The sequence below is a fragment of the Salpingoeca rosetta genome (genome assembly GCF_000188695.1).
Source record: "Salpingoeca rosetta unplaced genomic scaffold supercont1.6, whole genome shotgun sequence".
In the NCBI taxonomy this organism is placed as follows: domain Eukaryota; class Choanoflagellata; order Craspedida; family Salpingoecidae; genus Salpingoeca; species Salpingoeca rosetta.
The window spans coordinates 537,805-555,066 of NW_004754928.1; the positions used below are offsets into that span (position 1 = coordinate 537,805).

Genomic DNA, 17,262 nt, shown 5'->3' on the forward strand with positions numbered 1-17,262 from the left:
CAACACACGGTCACAGCCCAAGCAACAGCAACACACCATGAGAGTTCAAACAGGTTCATGAAAAGGAAACACAACTGATTGCACACACACACACACACACACACACACACACACACACACACACACACACACACACACACACACACACACACACACACACACACACACACACACACACACACATACACACACACACACTCGCCCCTCTTCGTCAGTTTTAGCATCCTGGATCCACCACGAGGCACGTGCCAACGCGGTATGGGATGCCGTAAATCAGACCGTTGTCTGCAAGCACACCTCCGTACCATCTCGCGTCCCCACCGGGGATTCCGCTGATGCTTTGCTGTGTGGCTCGGTTGGTGATGGGATCGATGATCAGCGCCTTGTAATAGTCGCGAGAGATGCCAACAACAAACCCGTTCTTCGCTGTCACGGCTCCATGCCATTTCTGGTAACCCGAAATGCCGCTGATGGTGGTTGTGTCAATCGTCTTTGTGTTGGGGTTGATGATGAGAACAGAGCGCGAGTCGTAAGGAATGCCATAGATGAACCCATTGCCGCCCAAGGCGGCACCATGCCACTTGCGCCCACCAGAAATGCCTGTGATGGTGGTTGTGTCTGCAGTTCGTAGCTTCGGGTCAATGATGAGCACAGACTTTGAGCTGTAGGGAACAGAAAAGATGAGCCCGTTGCCAGCCTGAGCAGCGCCTTCCCACGTGCCACCACTTATTCCAGCGATGCTCGTTGTGTCAACAGTGTTGGTGTTTGGATCAATGATCAGCACAGCAGGACCACTTCTCGGAATGCCGTAGATGAGGTTGTCGTCCAAGCGCAGTGCAGAATTGTAGGACCCGCCGACACCGACGTCTGGGATTGTTGTCACGTCGGCGGTGTTGGTCGCTGGATCAATAATGAGCACAGAGCGCTCATGCCGGGGCAAGAAGTAAATGAGGCCAGTGTGGGCAAGCGCCCCTCCGTACCACTTTGACATCCCCGCCGGAGGGATGAAAGGCCAGTAATTGAGGTTCTGTCAGCAGTGTTGGAGTTTGGGTCGATGATGAGGATCGCCGTGACAGCGGCAGGGATGGCGTAAATGAGGCCATTCGGGGCCAAGACGCCCCCATTCCATTTGTAGTCTCCAGAACCAGCGGAAATGGTGCTCCTTGCAGACGCTGGGCAGGACGCGGAACGGAAGACGTTTAAGGTGTTGCCCAGTGTTTGAATCGCCATGTTTTGGGCTCCAAGCATGTCCTGCTGAACTTCAATGAGCTTCTGTTGCTCCTGCAGCCTGGTGTACATCTGTTGCACATCCATTCCGTTCACAAACACTGGCTGCTGGTCAGGATCGCTCGTGTTGATGTGAAACGCTCCCGTGCCGTCCTCCTCCAGCACCACGTTCCCTGGGCACACGCGACACAGCGCTCCCACCACAAAGACCGCCAGCAGACCTCGTATCATGACTGATGGTGGGAGAGTGATGGGTGGTGTTTTGGTGAAAACGGACGATTGGCGATGTGCTCACCTGGATCTTCACTCTGTTGTCCGGATGTTGTGGGTGCTCCACACAAGAGCACGCAGAGCACGCAGACGCTGCATGACATAGAGCTGAGAGAGCTGAGAGAGCTCGCTCCTCATGCCACTTCCAATCCGCACAACTGGCATCCGGACCAAGTTTGCCGTCAAATCGAAGCACGGAGATGTGTTGTGATGTGAGAGCAGGAGAGCACGAAGCCCTCCGCGCACAAAACAAGCGTCAATTCGTTCATCGCAAAAGATGGCGTCAATGAAGTTGGCAAGGTGGAGGAGGGGCGTTCCACAACGCCCGAAACACGGCCTGGCGAGCGAGCCAACGAGAAGGTCAACGCTGCTGCTCAAGGAGCCACCAATGGACGGCAGGGGCGTGAGGTTGGTGTTGGTTGCTGAGATTGGCAGCTTGCTTAGTTGCTTGCAGCTGCGCAGGTTCTGAAACTCTCCTTGAACCGTGACCCGGCGCTGAGAGGCATCTGCTAGTCTGCTAGTCTGCTGGTGCTTGCTGTCGGTGCCTCGAACTGCTTTGCTTGTAGCCAATCTTGTTGCCCCTGCGTTGCATCCACGCAAGGCGTGACAGACAGACCCCCCAGCCCAAGAGCTCAGGCAAGACTTGCTGACTTGAACTTGGCATGTTTTTGTTTGCTATGCCAGTGCTACAGTGCAGCAGCAGCAACAGGGTGCCACCGTCGCTGTCCCTTGTCGCTGTGGAAGCGCCACACGCCACGGCCGAGTGCACCTCACCGCACCCCTGTACAGCCTGTACTCCTCCTCGTGGGCCACCCCACGTGCCAGTGATAGTGCGGATAGTCGCCGCACTCTTCATCATCCAGCGTCCAGGCTTAACGTCGCGAAAAAAGAGAACTAACGCCGCTACACGCGGTCAAAACGCACAAAACACTCGTGAAGAATTATTCATGTCATCATCTCATTGCGTTCTTATTTGCATGTTGTTGTTGTGCGTTGTTGTTGTTGTCTGACGTGAGTGCAGTTCTCTTCTCCTCGCTTCTTCTTGCAGTGCCAGTTGACGATAGCGCCAATCTTCCTTCCCCCAAACCACAATCCCCACCAACCCCCCCCCCAACCAAGACCAGTCAACCTATCATCGACGCTTAACACCACCTCCCCCTCCAGCCCCTCTCCAGCAGATCATGCCAGCATCGCCAGCCTTCTGCTTGGTGCTGTTGGTGTTGCTACTCGTCACCTTCCTCTTCAACACCGGCGCGCAAGAGCACTCAGAAGACCCAAACAATGCATCCATCTACATTGACGAGGCTGGTCACATGGTGTTTGAGGACAGTGAGGGGCAGGTGTCGCTGAAGGACCTGCTGCAGGCACTGGGAACACTTCAACAGAGCGTGTCCACGCTGCAGAACGACAACGCTGGGTTGAGAAACCAAAACAGCCAGCTGGAGGCTCGGTTGATGACTGTGGAAGAACAGCAGCAGCAGCAGCAGCAGCCAGAGCCATGCATTGCCTTCACGGCAAAGACGGCCATGACAACACCTGGCACGTTCAATGTTTCTCTGTCTTTCACGCAAGGCACCAACCTCCCACGCAACGTGTCTCTCTACATCGAAGTCGGTGGTGGAGGCGGGGCGGGTGCTTCGGCGGGCTGTTCCACCTACAACCAAGCCGGCGCATCCACCTCATTGGTGCAGCCCTCGGCAGCCACGACATGGCTATCCGCAACCGGTGGAGACGCCGGCAAGTACACAGCCGCGTTCGGTGTTGGCCATGGCTATGGCGACGAAGGACCAATTCGCATGGTTGGACGCGGCGGCGATGGTGGCGGTGGCAGCAGCTACATGGACTACACCAGCCATAATGGTGGAAACGGCGGCTACGCAGCCGGCGTGTTTCAAGTGGACTCCGCCTGGTCACGCATCTCGAGGCTGTTGTTGGAATAGGTGGCGATAGTGGCAGCGGATGCTCGTATCGCGGCCGCAAAGGATCGGACGGTTTTATCATCTTTCACCATCCAGCCCACCTGAACATCACCATCACCACGCCTTCGTAACAAGGCACGCTGTGTATGTGTGTGTGTGTGTGTGTGTGTGTGTGTGTGTGTGTGTGTGTGTGTGTGTGTGTGTGTGTGTGTGTGTGTGTGTGTGTGTGTGCTCGCGCGCTCACTTCGTCCTTTCGTCACGTCTGTGTCATCGTCATGAACTTTTCACGACATGTCATGTCACATCACAATCAAGGCCTACTTTCGGACAGCACAAATTATGTATGTCCATGAACCTTTTCGGGGTGATCTCACCATTTATTGCTATGCGGAGTCACTGGTGCAACTTTCGTCCATGTCACACGCAGACACACCAAACATCAAACACGCAGCAGGCCGCCAGATCAAATACAAACAAAAGCACGCCCTTCCGCGCCCCCAGGTCCATTCACAGCCGAAGCGCAGCTCAGTCAGCAGAGACAGCACTATGAGTGAGGCGGCATCCTCCTTTGGTCTCGACACCAATCAACTGCGACAAAACCTTACTCCGTGGAGCGACAGCGCTTGGAGACACCGATCTGACGACGTTCATGACGACACACCAACCCAAACACTTTTTGAGAGAAGGGGCCATGGAGAGACATGGTCTGTGCCAGACAGAGAGTCCATTGTGGTTGAAGGCGATGACTCTGTTGTGGTTGAGCGCTGCGCTCAGACATGCCAAGGTGAGACTTGTTGAAAACTTCATCGGCTTGTGTGAACGCAGGTGCTGATGCATGGGCACAGCACATGTTCACATTGCAACATTGTTGATATGGACCGTAGGACTGTTGTCTGCTTGATTGATCATTGTCTCATGACACTGCTTTCTTGCATGGTCAAGTGTATTCATGTGAGGACACGCGATTGCATGCACCTCGCCCCGATCTCACCAAACAGAAGGTGTGTGCGGTGTGTGTGTATGTGTGTGTGTGTGCGTGTTTGTGTGTGTGTGTGTCTGCTGTGCGAGTGTGCGTTGGCGCGTATGTGTGTGAGTGAGTGTGTACGGTCCATCCGTCCTTGTGTCTCAATGTTGTGTGTTTGACAATTGCTAAGGCATCCTCCGTGAATACCTCTTCCTCACTGGTTTGCAACTGTGTGTCAGCTGACAACAACAACGCGTGAGCTGGTCGAGCTTCGCCAACCCCTACAGGCTGCGCGCACAGGCTTCATGCTTGTGGGTGGGGGACATTCCGGCAAGACGACCACTCTCCACTCCCTAATGGGTGACGACTTCAGGGAGGACAAAGCTCGCGTCATTGGCACCGACAAGCTGGATCGTTCTGTCGTCGTGACATCCATGGACATCTGCAACTGGCAGGTGTGTGCGTGCGTGTGTGTGTGTGTCTATTGTGATCGCAGCTTGTCACTTACTGGAGGGCAAGTATCTTTTCCAAGCTCACATGTGCACCTGGATTCCACCATGTCACAACAGCCCCTGACGCACGACATCAGTGAATTCGTGCGCACGCTGTCGTACACGGCCCTGCAGAGGACGATTGACCAGCAGCAACAGCTCAAGGAACAGGTGCAACCTGCAGAAGGCCATGGCATGCAAGACGACAAGCCCCGCCCCTCCTTCTCCTTGTCGCTCAAGCATGAGCGGTCTCATCACACATCTACGACACAAGCCAGCAGGTGTTGCCCCACTGCCTCCACCGAGGAGATTGAGAAGGCAATCAAGGGCATGAACATTTATCTGCCCATCGAGGCAAGCAAGCCTGGGGTCACCTTCAAAGTGTTTGACCTGGGAGGCCAGTCCACCTTCCACATCTTCTACCCGTTCTTCTTCACCAAGTGAGTGGGATGTATTTGCATGTGCGTGTGCTGTGTGTGTGTGTGTGTGTGTGTGTGTGTGTGTGTGTGTGTGTGTGTGTGTGTGTGTGTGTGTGTGTGTGTGTGTGTACTGACCACCGCTCCCCCGCACCACCGCAATTGCCTTCACCCCACACCCTCCTCACTCCACACCACTCCCACAACAGGTACGCGGTGTACCTGCTGGTGTTTTCCATGGAGGACCTGCTGCACCAAGACGAGAGCAAGCGAGCAGAGGCGTGGGAGTTTATGGAGCACTGGTTGTCTTCCCTCCACCTTCACGCGAAGGGCGCACCCATCCTCATCGTCGGCACCTTCGCTGACAAGATCAACGAGCGGAAGCAGCACGAGGGCATCTCACGTGACATTTACAGTCGCCTGCGCCACAATCCCGCTTTCCCTGGCGTCATCCACAATGACAAGCACGGGCTGTGGTTCTGGCCCGTTGACAACACCAAGTCCATCCGTGACCCCATGATCCAGGACCTGCGCCAGACCATCTCCTCCACAGCACTGGCGCAGGAGTACGTGAGCCAGGAGGTGGCTGTGCCGTACCTCCACCTCTACGACAAGCTCAACGCCATTGCCCGCGACGAGAAGCGGCCGCTGCTCACGTTTGATGAGGTGGTGCAGATTGCACGCACATGTGGGCTGCCCACATGCGAGGAGACGAGAGCCTGCCTCCAGTTCCTGCACCTGTACTCCATGGTGCTGTACTACGACCACGTGCCAGGCATGGAAGACTATGTGATCCTGAGTCCACAGTGGGCGGTGGACACAATGACGCGCGTCATCCGCAACTTCGACCTGCACCGCGATGTGCGGGATGGCGAGGCGAGGGCCGTTGGCGCGCAGGTGTGGGACGACCTCGTTGACCGCGGCATCCTGCACCGTCGCCTGCTTGATGTTCTATGGAAGGAGTTGGGAGGTGACATGATTGAGCCTTTCATTTGCCTCATGAAACATTACGGCCTGTGCATGGAGTACACAACACCAACGGTGCAACTACCCAGTCATCAACAGCAACATCAACACCACCAACAGTACCTGGTTCCTGCCGTTCTGCCAATGACGATTCGCCACAACACCAGCACGGTGGCGTCCGTGTCACTGAGCACGACGGCAGCACAGCAGGTCAACCCATATGTTGGTTATGAGGAGAAGACGGCGTTTATCGCCTTCAGCCTGAAACCATTCAAGCGAAGTGCGAGCGTGCGAGTTGAAGATGCGCAGCAAGCGTCATTCCTGCCAGAGGCTTTGTTCACCGTTGTACTGGCCCATGTGATGGCGCATGCACAGCACGGTGCATCGCAGGCGCCCAAGCTGAGTCGCACCCATGCCATCTGCTTCATGGAGTCGACCAAGCTGGAGCTGCAGCTAGTGCCGGCTGTTGGCGGCATCAAGATGAAGATCACGAGTGCACAGCCGCGCGCCATGCTGCACATGCTGCACACCATGATCAGCGAGGCCGCCAGAGAGCGCTACCCGGAGCTAAAGAGCAGCCTGTTGGTGCCATTCGACGCCAAGACGCTGCTGTTCTTCGAGGATGTGCTGCACCACCACAAGAGCAAGCAGGACATGTGGGTGCACGAACAGCTCCTGTCACCCGATGACCTGATCACCAAGTATGACCCTCTCCTGCCCGTTCTCGGCCTGCAGGACAAGTACGACGTCTTCATCAGCTACAGGTACGCTCTGCGGTTTGTTGTGCTGACACTGCAAATGTTTTGCAGCACCTTGACGCAAATGATGCGTCCGCTTCCTCGTTCAGACTTACCCTTCCTCAATGCTTGAACACTCCTTCAGGCTCGAAGAGGTCTTCGCTCTCTTGTCAGCAATCGCCAACTTGCAAGGCGCACAGAATCGGCTCAAAGTGCGCGCAGATGCGTGCGACATACTTCCGACGCCATTGCTGCGACGCACGACCCTGAACGCGTTGGCCCAAAGCACCGTCGTTTGTCCCGTCATATCTGTCTCATCGATCGAACAGATTGTGAAGGACTGTCATGACGGCAAACCGAGTGAGCTCCTGCTCGAGTGGACAGCTATTCTTAGTATGAAGGATCTCGTCCGCGGCGACGACAGCGCAGCTGCGCAGAAGCTACGCCTGCGAACCGTCATTCCAATTATCGTGGCAGCCCCATCTCACCGGAGCGATGATGCCGCCGTGCCAGCCTCACATGAAATCGTGGTTGTGATGCAGCGGGCCGCAGCGCAGTTGCCGGACACTTCTCATGACCCAACAATGACCACGCTTACTTCGGAATGGAATGTGGGCGTTCAGCTGCCATCGAACCTGCCGACACCGCACGTGGTCGTTACAGAGTTGATGGGGAGGGCCGAGGCTGCCGCTGTACCGGTGCTTCAGTCACAACATGACGACTTCGCCACCAACATCGAACGATACCTTCTCATTATCATGGACTCTGTACAGGAGCACGGACAATCTGTACACACACGACCAGAAAGTGCAAAGCAACTGCGACAAAAGGCAAAACAATTGTTCAACCAAACTTACCGACTGCTATGGGGCTTGTCACGGAAGGATCGCGTATTTCTGGCTCAGGAGTGCGACATTGATGCACCCGTGGACATGACGATTCAGGACCTCATTCGTGGCCTCACAGACACAGTACCTGAAGATGACCCGCTTGGCCTGCCTTTCTTCCATGCGGACAGCCGCCTTAAATGTTTGCTGGAGTGCGCTGAACGTAGCCTGGGTCCAGACAAGGAAGTGTGCACACGGATTCGTCAACGGCAACAGATCCTGGCACAACTGGATGGACAAGCAGGCTCATCTTCGGCCGAGGACCAGTCTGCTCATGGCTTGCCTGGTTTTGTTCCGAGAGTTCCATTGCTGTCCTGCTTCCTGCTTCTTGCGCTGTTCTTTGTCTTTGGTTACGGTGCGTTCTTCGCATCACTCAGTGTCAGTGTCAGTGACTTGTGTGCATGGCTTCTGCACTGGATCGGCCTTGTTTGAGCAATACAGCTTGTGTTTCTCGTTTCATAAATGGCAGTGGTCATGTCACTCACAGAAGCATTTCGTGCAAAGGAGTAAACTGTTTCCAATAAAGGCAATAATTTCCTTCGACGAAAGGGGAAAGGAGGTGGTGTTCTTGAAAGAACCTTGAGGAATTTTGTGCGAGGTTTCGTGTGAGGATGCACTTCACAAGCAGAAGCACTTCATTTTCTGCATGTATGTTGTTCACTGTCACTGACCCAACATCCAACATGCCGACAAGACGGGAGATTAACTCTGCGTTTGCCAAAATCAAAGGCGAACTGTGGGACCTATCACCTGGTGACATTGTCAAGCTGGCATCGGCTTGTGGTTTCAGGGGCAGAAATCTTTCTGGACCAGATCTTATCTACAAGCTTGAGTCCCATGTGCCCGAGAATGAGTCATATCCGTACCTCAGTCCCAAAAGCACCATGCAAACTCTTCTGGAGATTGCTCAGGATTCGTTGGGTGTGGAAGGCGCTGAGCCCCGGCTTTGTCTTCTTTTGATTCGGTGGCAGGAGGTGTCTGGCCTTCGACCACAACCCCGTGCTGAACCTGAAGTCGTTGTCAATCCCCCACGCCTTGAGCCACGGCAACCCGCAGCACACCAACCTCCTCAGGCAGCATCGGCGGAGGTTCCACCACAGCCCCAAAGACAGTAAGTCACTTTCGATTCAAATGCTGCTGTCATGCATTGTGGTGTTCCGGTCCTTGTGCCACACTCATCGTGCTGTGCGTAATGTTGCTGTTTCAGAGTTGTGGAACAAGCCGAGGAAGACACCAGCCAGACCAGTCCTCTGCACACCGCTCCACCACAGCAGTTGTTGGAGTTTATCGAGAACGAAATTGTCAACCTCGAATCACAAGACAGGGCGAAGCTTGCCAATGAATGCAGACTGGACAGCACCTTGAAACCAGCGGAGCTGGTGCACAAGCTGAAAACAACACGAATTGGACGATATCCAATCCTCAGCGGTGATGGCGACATGGATCCACTTTTGGCAGCTGTGGAACGCGCCCTGCCCCGAGATCACTTGCTGGAGAAGCTGATTCAGCTGTGGCAAGTTGCTGCAGACAAGAAACCTGGCGATCGAGACGAACTGGCAACTGCGCTGCTAACACAATTCTGTCCCTTCCAAGTGCCTGCTGAAACAGCTCCACCGTAAGCCGCTCTCCATTGCTGTTAGACTCAAAATTACTTGACTTTTGCGCTGTTCCTTGTTCATCCATTCGCAACACGACTGCTTTTACCCACCCTCACGGCCACCACTTGTACGCGCTTCGTTCCTTGTCAACATAACAGGGTTGTGATCGTTTGTGCCAAGCCATACGAGTTTGAAGCCATGAACCGCGCACTTGCTCGTTTGGCGGACGTTCGCCGGCACCCGTCTTCAATTGGCCATAACTTTGAGAGTGGTTACCGCGGCGAGGAGCGTCTGCCATTCAATCGCTACGATTTCATCATGAGGAAGCGCGGGAAATCGATTCCCATCACTGTGTCGCGGTTCACTGCAAAGCTGCAAGGTCCAGTTGAGTGCGGCATCCATGCAGGCCAGGTCATCACCACGCTCAAGCCGTCGCACATGGGCATGATTGGCGTCTGTGGCGGTCATCGCCTCGGAGACATCATCATCGCCACCGAAGCCAAGGACGCTCGTGCCGGGCGCATGGTCATCTCCGCGGACGACGCTCTTGAAAGCGTGGACCCCGTCGCCTACGACCCAGACTTTCAGGGCTACTTGCAGCGATATGTGTTCAAGCGAGCCAAGCGCCATGAAGTCACGTCCACCTGGACCGGGTCGGGTGTGGTGGCTGACCACCTGGCGAACACATTCCATCCAACCTCGAGTGCCAACGTACACAAAGAGTCAGTGCTTCACACATACCCTCAGGTGCGTGAGGACTGCGCGGGACTTGTTCAACTGGACGAAGGCTTGGACATGGAGGCATTCCCGTTCTTCAAGGCCATTCATATGGCAAACGACTCCAAAGCGTACGACATTACCGCGCTTCCGGTGATGAAGGCGGTGAGCGACACCAGTGTGCTAGCCCTTGGTGAAGGCAGTGACGCAGCTTTGCAAGAGAGGCAGGACACCAACGACTCTGTGTTCTGCCAGGCGCTTGGTTTGGATCTCGCAGAGTTCAAGAGGCAAAAGCAAACGGCCCAGCAAGACCCCAAGCTGCACGAGAAGCGTCGCAGGCGCTTCCGAACCATTGCCGCCGCTAAGGCCGCCGCCGTCATGGCCGATTTCCTCGACCAGGCCCCATTCCTTCGGAAGTGATGGCTCTCATGCCGCGCGAGTGTCTTCGTCATGTCATCACGCTTGCTTCCATCTCACTGCCTGTGACGCCTCACTCAACTGGCATTTGTTTCACCTGTTGTATTGTCCGTTGTCGCTTCCACGTTGCCCACCCTTCCACACGCCGCCTTTGGTGTTTCCTTCGCTTTTTTCGTTCACTTCCTCGGTCAGTTGCAGAGCTGTAGCCTCTTTTCATCTTCTTACAACAACGTTTCTGAAGCACCATACACTGGTCTTTCTCAGTCCCTCGAATGCATAGAAGCAACGGTCACACAGAGCCAAAAGAGGGCACGATTAGACGCGCATGGGCCTCTTGCTGTCGGTGCAACTGCCAGCACCACTCAGCACATCTGCGATCTTCTTGTTGTGTGTGCGACACAAAGAGCGCGGTTCCATTGCCCACTGCATCGTGGAGTGGCTGCCACTGCTTGTGCAACAGATCAATAACACACGCGCAGCAGCTGTCCCTCTTCTATTGTTGCACCACAGCGACGAGCTGCTTGCTGGCTGGCCAGCTTGCGTGAACGCGTGGAAGGCCTTCTTTGTGATCGCATCCACAAACCATCCAAGTGCGTGTGCTTGCTCGTTTGCTGTCCTTTGCTTCTTGTTGGCGAAAAGAGTGGCGCTCACATTGACAAAACGCACCACGCTGTTTGCTTCCTTCTTTGCTTGCCATGTTGACAGAGAAGGAAAATCCTTGCGTTTCTGGCAACACCTGCCACCCGATTTGGAAGCACTTTCCCGCCCTGCAGCACAAAGCAAAAAGATAAAACAACACAACAATACACAATACACCACAACAGTTATTGTGTTGTCGCACACACTCTCCACTGCCACAACAAGCCAACGTGCGCTCGCTCTGTTGTGCGACGCATGTGGACGCCATCCGTGCTCTTCTTCACCTTCTTGCTCGTTTGCTGCACTGATGGCTCTTGCCACAGACACAGACAGGTGCACCACGGCGGTGGCAGGATCATGTGTTGTGCAAGAGAAAGCGTGGCGGTTGTTGGGGAGGATCAAAGTTGTGATTGACACAAGAAGGTCGGCACCTTCCCTTCCACATCAACGCATCAACACCAGCCATCCATCCCACTGATGGACTCAAGTCAGTCCAACGGGCATGGTGGACGTGAACGGTGTGCTTGCACCAGTGCAGCAGAGAATGGAGCACAGTGCTGCAGGAGCACCCATCAGCCAATGGCGAGGACGCCTCATAGACAACGCACCATCGTGTGACACGCCTGAAGAGGCAAGTGATGTGCATCACCTCAGCAAACCACAGGGGATATGGCAACGTGGCATGGGTGGTGTCGTGCCCACCCCCCCCACAACAACAACAACAAGAGCAACAGCTTGACCTGTGCGCAGAGACGTGTATCTGTGCCCTCATCGATCCCTACCATCCACCCCTGTTTGACGCAGCGACCACAGTTCCAGCGAGAAACGGCCTCATCTACATGCTGCTCAGCACCTCTTGTTACAAACAAGGACAATGCCCTCATCAGCGACTGCGACACTGTATCCACTATCCTCGATTGATCCAAGGACCACCAACACAGCTGTCTGATGAGGCACGCCAGCTGGAAACGGCATCATCCACTACTGCTGCATCCCACGAAGCACATTCGCTGGCACTCTTGGTGCGGGAGGCAACCTCACAGGCATTCAACGACCTCATCTCCAACGTCCCAGCCAGCAGATCGTTCGACGACGACGATGCTTGCCATCGGCACAGCTCCACATACAGCGATTACAGTACAGTGGGCTGGCGGCGTGCTTGCGTCAAACGGCAACATCAACGACCAGCATCAGGAGGCGTGCTTGCTATGAATGGCCTTGTCCACTGCATTCCTCCCGCCAACGCCGTGTCTCTGCTCGTCATCGACCCAGTGTGCTGATGTGACGAAATGTGGTACGCGTGTATCGTGCATGGGTGCTTGTCTTCTTCTCCACTTGTGTGTCTGCTTCCCTGCTCGGCTTAGATCTTCTTCGTGGGCTGTGTTTCAGCGCCTTTCTGTTTCTTCCACCACTTTGTTCTGTCTCCCTTCCCTCCTCCCTACTAGCCTCCCTGGAGCCACTTTGTGCGCACCCACTGCTGCTGTTACGTCACCCTTCTTCTTGCTTCTGTCCCACGTCATTCTTTCCCTCCTCCTCTTCACCTTGTCTTCCTTTTTGCACGCTCACCACCCTTGCCGCGTGTACTCCTTCCGTTTTGCCGTGGCTCAAACCAATACAGTGAACCTGCAGCGTTTGCGACCATGTTGTGCACTTGCTCTTCATCGTGTGATGGAATCCACGACATCTTTTGAAACTACTACTTCAGAGCTTGCCCCTCATCGTGAAGATCCCTTGCGTTTGGTGCTGAGCACTCACAGCTTCGCACAACACTGACAAAGGTGAAGAAGGAGATGATCTTTGCTTCTCGTCTTCTTGCGGGTGGCCTCCATGATGAGCACGAGCAAAAGCAAGCTGCGCCTCACCCCCAACTGGATTGAGGTGGTCACTCCATCGATCAACGCCCATGCGAGCTGTTGCTGTTGCTGTTTATTGCTGCGGTCTTGTGAACAGCGCACGAAAAGATGGAACGGAACAACAGCGCAAGAATCAATGAAACATGCAAGACATGCGCAATACGAGAGCACTTAGACACACACGCACACACACACACACACACACACACACACACACACACACACACACACACACACACACAATACACACTCAACACGGTTGTGGGCACTGAATGGTGGACACGCTGGAATCGGCCCTGATGCACGAGCCGAGGCCCCTGCAGTCGAGCTGGGTGAGGTCCGTGTCCGTGACATCAAGGTAGCCAGAAACGGTGGTGAGGGCTCCAAAGTTGATGGTGTTGAGGAGGCTGTTTGTGCTGCAGTCCAAGTAGCCGTCAATGCGGACGAGGACAGAGCCAAAGTCGATGGAATCAAAGTCGTTGCTGCTGAGGTCCAAGTAGCCGCCCACGTGTGTGAGCTTGGGAAAGGTTACATTGCCCAGCTTGTCGTGGAGGTATGGTCAAGGAATCAAAAGGAAGCCGCCGATGTGAGCGAGGCTCTTGGAGTTGAAGGCGTCGAGTGAGTTCAAGCCAATGTTCAGGCTGCCGCCAACGCTGGTCAGGTTGCGCAGGTGGGATGAGGTGGGTGTGGTGGTCAATGCGAGATCCACGGAACCCGTGACACTGGTGAGCGAGCAAAAGTCAACGCTGCCGATCGAGTTGTCAACGCTGCTGCTCAGTTAGCCACCAATGGACGCGTCAGTGGCGTGAGGGTGGTGTTGGCTATTGGCAGCTTGCTTGCAGCTGCGCAGGTTCGGAACTTCCCCTTGTACCGTGACACGATGTTGGTCATGCTCGTCAAAGAAGCTGTGCCGGACACGCCGCCAGCACTCAACCACAAACGCGTGGATATGACGGGTGACATGCTGCATCCCACAGCACACCAAGACCTTGTGCGCCCTTCATCTGTTGTGGGTGTGGCAATAGACAATGATGGAATGATGCGACGGTGAGGGGAAAGGGTGCACAGTGGCGCGAGATGGACAAGGACGCGGCCGCTAGCGAAGACACTTGCGTGAGCCCTCCAACATGCATATGCACACGTGGAAAAGGGTCTGGTGCCGCGTTCATCGCATGCCACGCCAACAAAATCCTGCTTCTGGTAGTCTGGTGGCCTTGCCGAGTGTCGCAAAGGATCTGTACGCTAAGTGTAGCTGATACAGCAACAGCCATCAATGTCCGCGAGTACAAGTTCAACATCCTCATGACCCCTGAACCTGCAATACGCGAGATCACAAGTGAGCGCACCTGTGAGAATGCATATGCGCCCGCTCACATCATGATACGGTCATACGGTCGTCTATTATCACACACAGCACACACACACACACACACACACACACACACACACACACACACACACACACACACACACACACACACACACACGCACGCACGCACGCACGCACACACATACACACACACACACACACACAAAACATCGTCTTACCGAACAGCGACGACGTCTGCTTCTGGGAGACACTCAATGTCCACTACACCATCGTGATGCGCAAGTATGGTGCATAGCTCGTGCAGACCCATGGGACACGCGGTAATGCGCACTTCAAGACCCTGCTGGAGTCGAGGCCCACCACGTCGGTGCTGCTGTCCTTGGGTCTTCTCGTGGGGTTGTTGTTGCGTCTGTTGTGACGGCTCACGCCGCTGAGAGGAAGCTGCTGGTGTGCTTGCTGTAGGCGCCTCAAACTCCTTTGCTTGCAACCAACCGTGTTGTTCATGCGTTGCATCCACGCAAGGCGTGACAGACACCCCAGCAATTGGCACGTGCTGTTGAAGGCGCGCATGTGGTGCGTCTCGATGGTGTGCGACCAAAGCGTTGATCCGAGGGGACGCGACAAAGGCGCAATGAGCACAGCGGCTTGTCAGCACGTCGTGTGCCTTCAACGCCGATGCTGCGCAAACCCATGTGACACGAGTCGTCGTTCCATCGCCTTGCTCATCCACGAACGTGAAGCTCACATGCTCCTGCTGGAACAGCGCCTCCAAATCGCACGCACTGCGAGGACAGATGATGCCAAGGTGATCAGGCACATCGGGGTCAAAGACGAGAGGAAAAGGATCAGCCATGTGGCGCCTTCGTGCGGTTCGTTGGGCGGTGTTGACTGTTGACTTCTTGGTGGCAACACCGCAAGGCAATGCTTCGACGGCTTGTGGTGAGGCGGTGAGTGCAGGCCTGCGAGTACACAGAAGCGAGACGGTGGAAGCGAAATGTAAACAAACAAAGGCGTTGGCGCGCATGTGGTCGGGTGCAGCGATGTGTGGTGTGTGCTGCGGTGATGTGGGTGAACGAACCTGCAGACGTAAATGTGCATGTGTGTGCATGACGAGTTGACGCATTGTTGTTGATCACCACGTGTGTGGAAGGGATGTGACTAGCGGAGTCATTGGGGAGCACTCATCAAGCAAAGTCAAGCGGGAGACCGATTCGGGCTGGGGGGGCGGATGCGTGAGCAACAATTGCGTGCGGTGGGCTGGAACATGCACACTGTGTGGGTGGCGTCACGCACAAGGTGCGATTGCCTCAAACACAAGATGCGCGAGGGATGGGAGGGGAGAACAAGGAAAGTCAGCGTGAGCGGTGTGATGTTGTGATGCAGCGTTCTCGCTCCTCAAGTCACCCTGCCAACAGCAGCAGTGGGGAAGGAGACAAGAAGAACAAAGAAGGCACAACGAACAGGCCACAGGGAGAGGAAAGAGGAGGCTGATTTCGCGGATGCTGCCCGCGACCTGGAGACGCTCAAGGATCTCCAATGGACGGCCAGTCACACTGTCAAGCTCAAGCAGTATGAGAACTTCTTCAAGTCTCAGCAGGCTGCTGCTCAGAAAGACAAGCTGCCACAAGCGGTGATGGACCATGCAATGAAAGTCATCGCTGAGCTTCGCGCCAAGCAGGACGAGTACGACCTGAAACTCAACCTCACCGACAAGGGAGCCCTGGACAAGCGATACGCTCGGCAAGAGCGCGAACGCCGCCGCAGAACAGGGCTCTGCAAAGATGGCACGCCGGACATGCGTTTCAACAAGAACAAGGCCACCCACCAAGACATGGCTGACAAACAAGCCGCCAGTCCAAGCGCAACAGTTCCGCTGCGCAAGCCAAGCAGCACGCCAGAATCCACGTCTGGCGAACCGAGGGCTCGCCGTCAGCTTGCCTTCCCACCTTCTTCCCCTGGCCGCGCCACGCCCCAAACAGAAACGGCCGAGCCGACGGCGACTCATACACGAAGCACGGAGACCTCATCAACATCCACTGCGCCTTGCACCGTCGATACGGGAAAGGTCTACAGGTCATCCGGGTCTGCCAACGGGCGCGCCATCTGCAAAGGTCCACGCGGTGGCCTCTTCTACCTGACAGACGCCGGCAACAAGGTGTACATCAAGCGTGAGTCCATGTCCGGCGACGGTGGTGGCTGTGGTGATGGCGTTCTCGACGATGATGATGTTGGTGCTGATGACGGCGACGTCCAGGACGACTTTGCTGCTTCCTGTTCAGCGCACTCCTCGTACGTCGAGACGGATGCCAGTTATGTATCATCTGGGTCTGCCAACGGGCGCGCCATCTGCGAAGGTCCGCGCGGTGGCCACTTCTACCTGACAGACGCCGGCAACAAGGAGTACGTCAAGCCCGAGTCCATGTCCGGCGACGGTGGTGGCTGTGATGATGACGCTGTTGAGGATGGTGCCGATGATCTTTGCACTGGTGACGATGCTGGTGATCTTGGTGGTGGCAACGATGATGACGCTGTTGATGATGATTATGACGACGACGACAATGATGATGATGATGATGACGACGACGACAATGATGATGATGATGATGATGATGATGATGATGATGATGATGATGATGATGATGATGATGATGATGATGATGATGATGATCTGTGAGCTGGTGACAATGATGATGACGACGACGACGATGATGATGACGATGCTGCCGTTCATGCTTGCCATCGCGGCGCAACCACGGCCACAACAACAACAGCAACAGCAACAGGGGCAGCAAGCGGGGAACCACACTGCCTCCACACCTTGTAGCTGCCGT

The 17,262-nt window shown here is 55.3% G+C and overlaps 6 protein-coding genes across 6 annotated transcripts; 4 read left to right on the plus strand and 2 right to left on the minus strand.

Moving 5' to 3' along the window:
• Positions 1 to 217: 217 nt before the first annotated feature.
• Positions 218 to 1,521, minus strand: PTSG_02679 (uncharacterized protein; the record flags this gene model as incomplete). Its single annotated transcript, XM_004996118.1, has 2 exons — positions 981 to 1,521; positions 218 to 900 (listed from the first exon to the last, which is right to left on the minus strand). The coding sequence occupies exons 1-2, from the start codon at positions 1,456 to 1,458 to the stop codon at positions 218 to 220; spliced, it is 1,161 nt and encodes a 386-aa protein (XP_004996175.1). The 5' UTR covers positions 1,459 to 1,521.
• A 112-nt stretch (positions 1,522 to 1,633) lies between these two features.
• PTSG_02680 (uncharacterized protein) lies at positions 1,634 to 3,437 on the plus strand (the record flags this gene model as incomplete). The annotated part of the gene is made up of 5 exons (XM_004996119.1): positions 1,634 to 1,704; positions 1,752 to 1,900; positions 1,952 to 2,009; positions 2,182 to 2,327; positions 2,662 to 3,437. The coding sequence occupies 5 exons, from the start codon at positions 1,634 to 1,636 to the stop codon at positions 3,435 to 3,437; spliced, it is 1,200 nt and encodes a 399-aa protein (XP_004996176.1).
• A 1,186-nt stretch (positions 3,438 to 4,623) lies between these two features.
• Positions 4,624 to 10,612, plus strand: PTSG_02681 (uncharacterized protein; the record flags this gene model as incomplete). The annotated part of the gene is made up of 8 exons (XM_004996120.1): positions 4,624 to 4,835; positions 4,950 to 5,311; positions 5,497 to 7,017; positions 7,136 to 7,778; positions 7,896 to 8,232; positions 8,607 to 8,988; positions 9,085 to 9,492; positions 9,634 to 10,612. Exons 1-8 carry the CDS (start codon positions 4,686 to 4,688, stop codon positions 10,610 to 10,612), a joined length of 4,782 nt encoding a protein of 1,593 aa, XP_004996177.1. The 5' UTR covers positions 4,624 to 4,685.
• A 1,138-nt stretch (positions 10,613 to 11,750) lies between these two features.
• On the plus strand, positions 11,751 to 12,632 carry PTSG_02682 (uncharacterized protein; the record flags this gene model as incomplete). Its single annotated transcript, XM_004996121.1, has 2 exons — positions 11,751 to 11,883; positions 12,053 to 12,632. 2 exons carry the CDS (start codon positions 11,751 to 11,753, stop codon positions 12,526 to 12,528), a joined length of 609 nt encoding a protein of 202 aa, XP_004996178.1. The 3' UTR covers positions 12,529 to 12,632.
• Positions 12,633 to 13,351: 719 nt separating this feature from the next.
• PTSG_02683 (uncharacterized protein) lies at positions 13,352 to 15,529 on the minus strand (the record flags this gene model as incomplete). Its single annotated transcript, XM_004996122.1, has 6 exons — positions 13,352 to 13,618; positions 13,754 to 13,823; positions 13,973 to 14,029; positions 14,243 to 14,314; positions 14,650 to 15,390; positions 15,510 to 15,529. 6 exons carry the CDS (start codon positions 15,527 to 15,529, stop codon positions 13,352 to 13,354), a joined length of 1,227 nt encoding a protein of 408 aa, XP_004996179.1.
• Positions 15,530 to 15,659: 130 nt separating this feature from the next.
• On the plus strand, positions 15,660 to 17,105 carry PTSG_02684 (uncharacterized protein; the record flags this gene model as incomplete). The annotated part of the gene is made up of 2 exons (XM_004996123.1): positions 15,660 to 15,727; positions 15,902 to 17,105. 2 exons carry the CDS (start codon positions 15,660 to 15,662, stop codon positions 17,103 to 17,105), a joined length of 1,272 nt encoding a protein of 423 aa, XP_004996180.1.
• Positions 17,106 to 17,262: the final 157 nt, after the last annotated feature.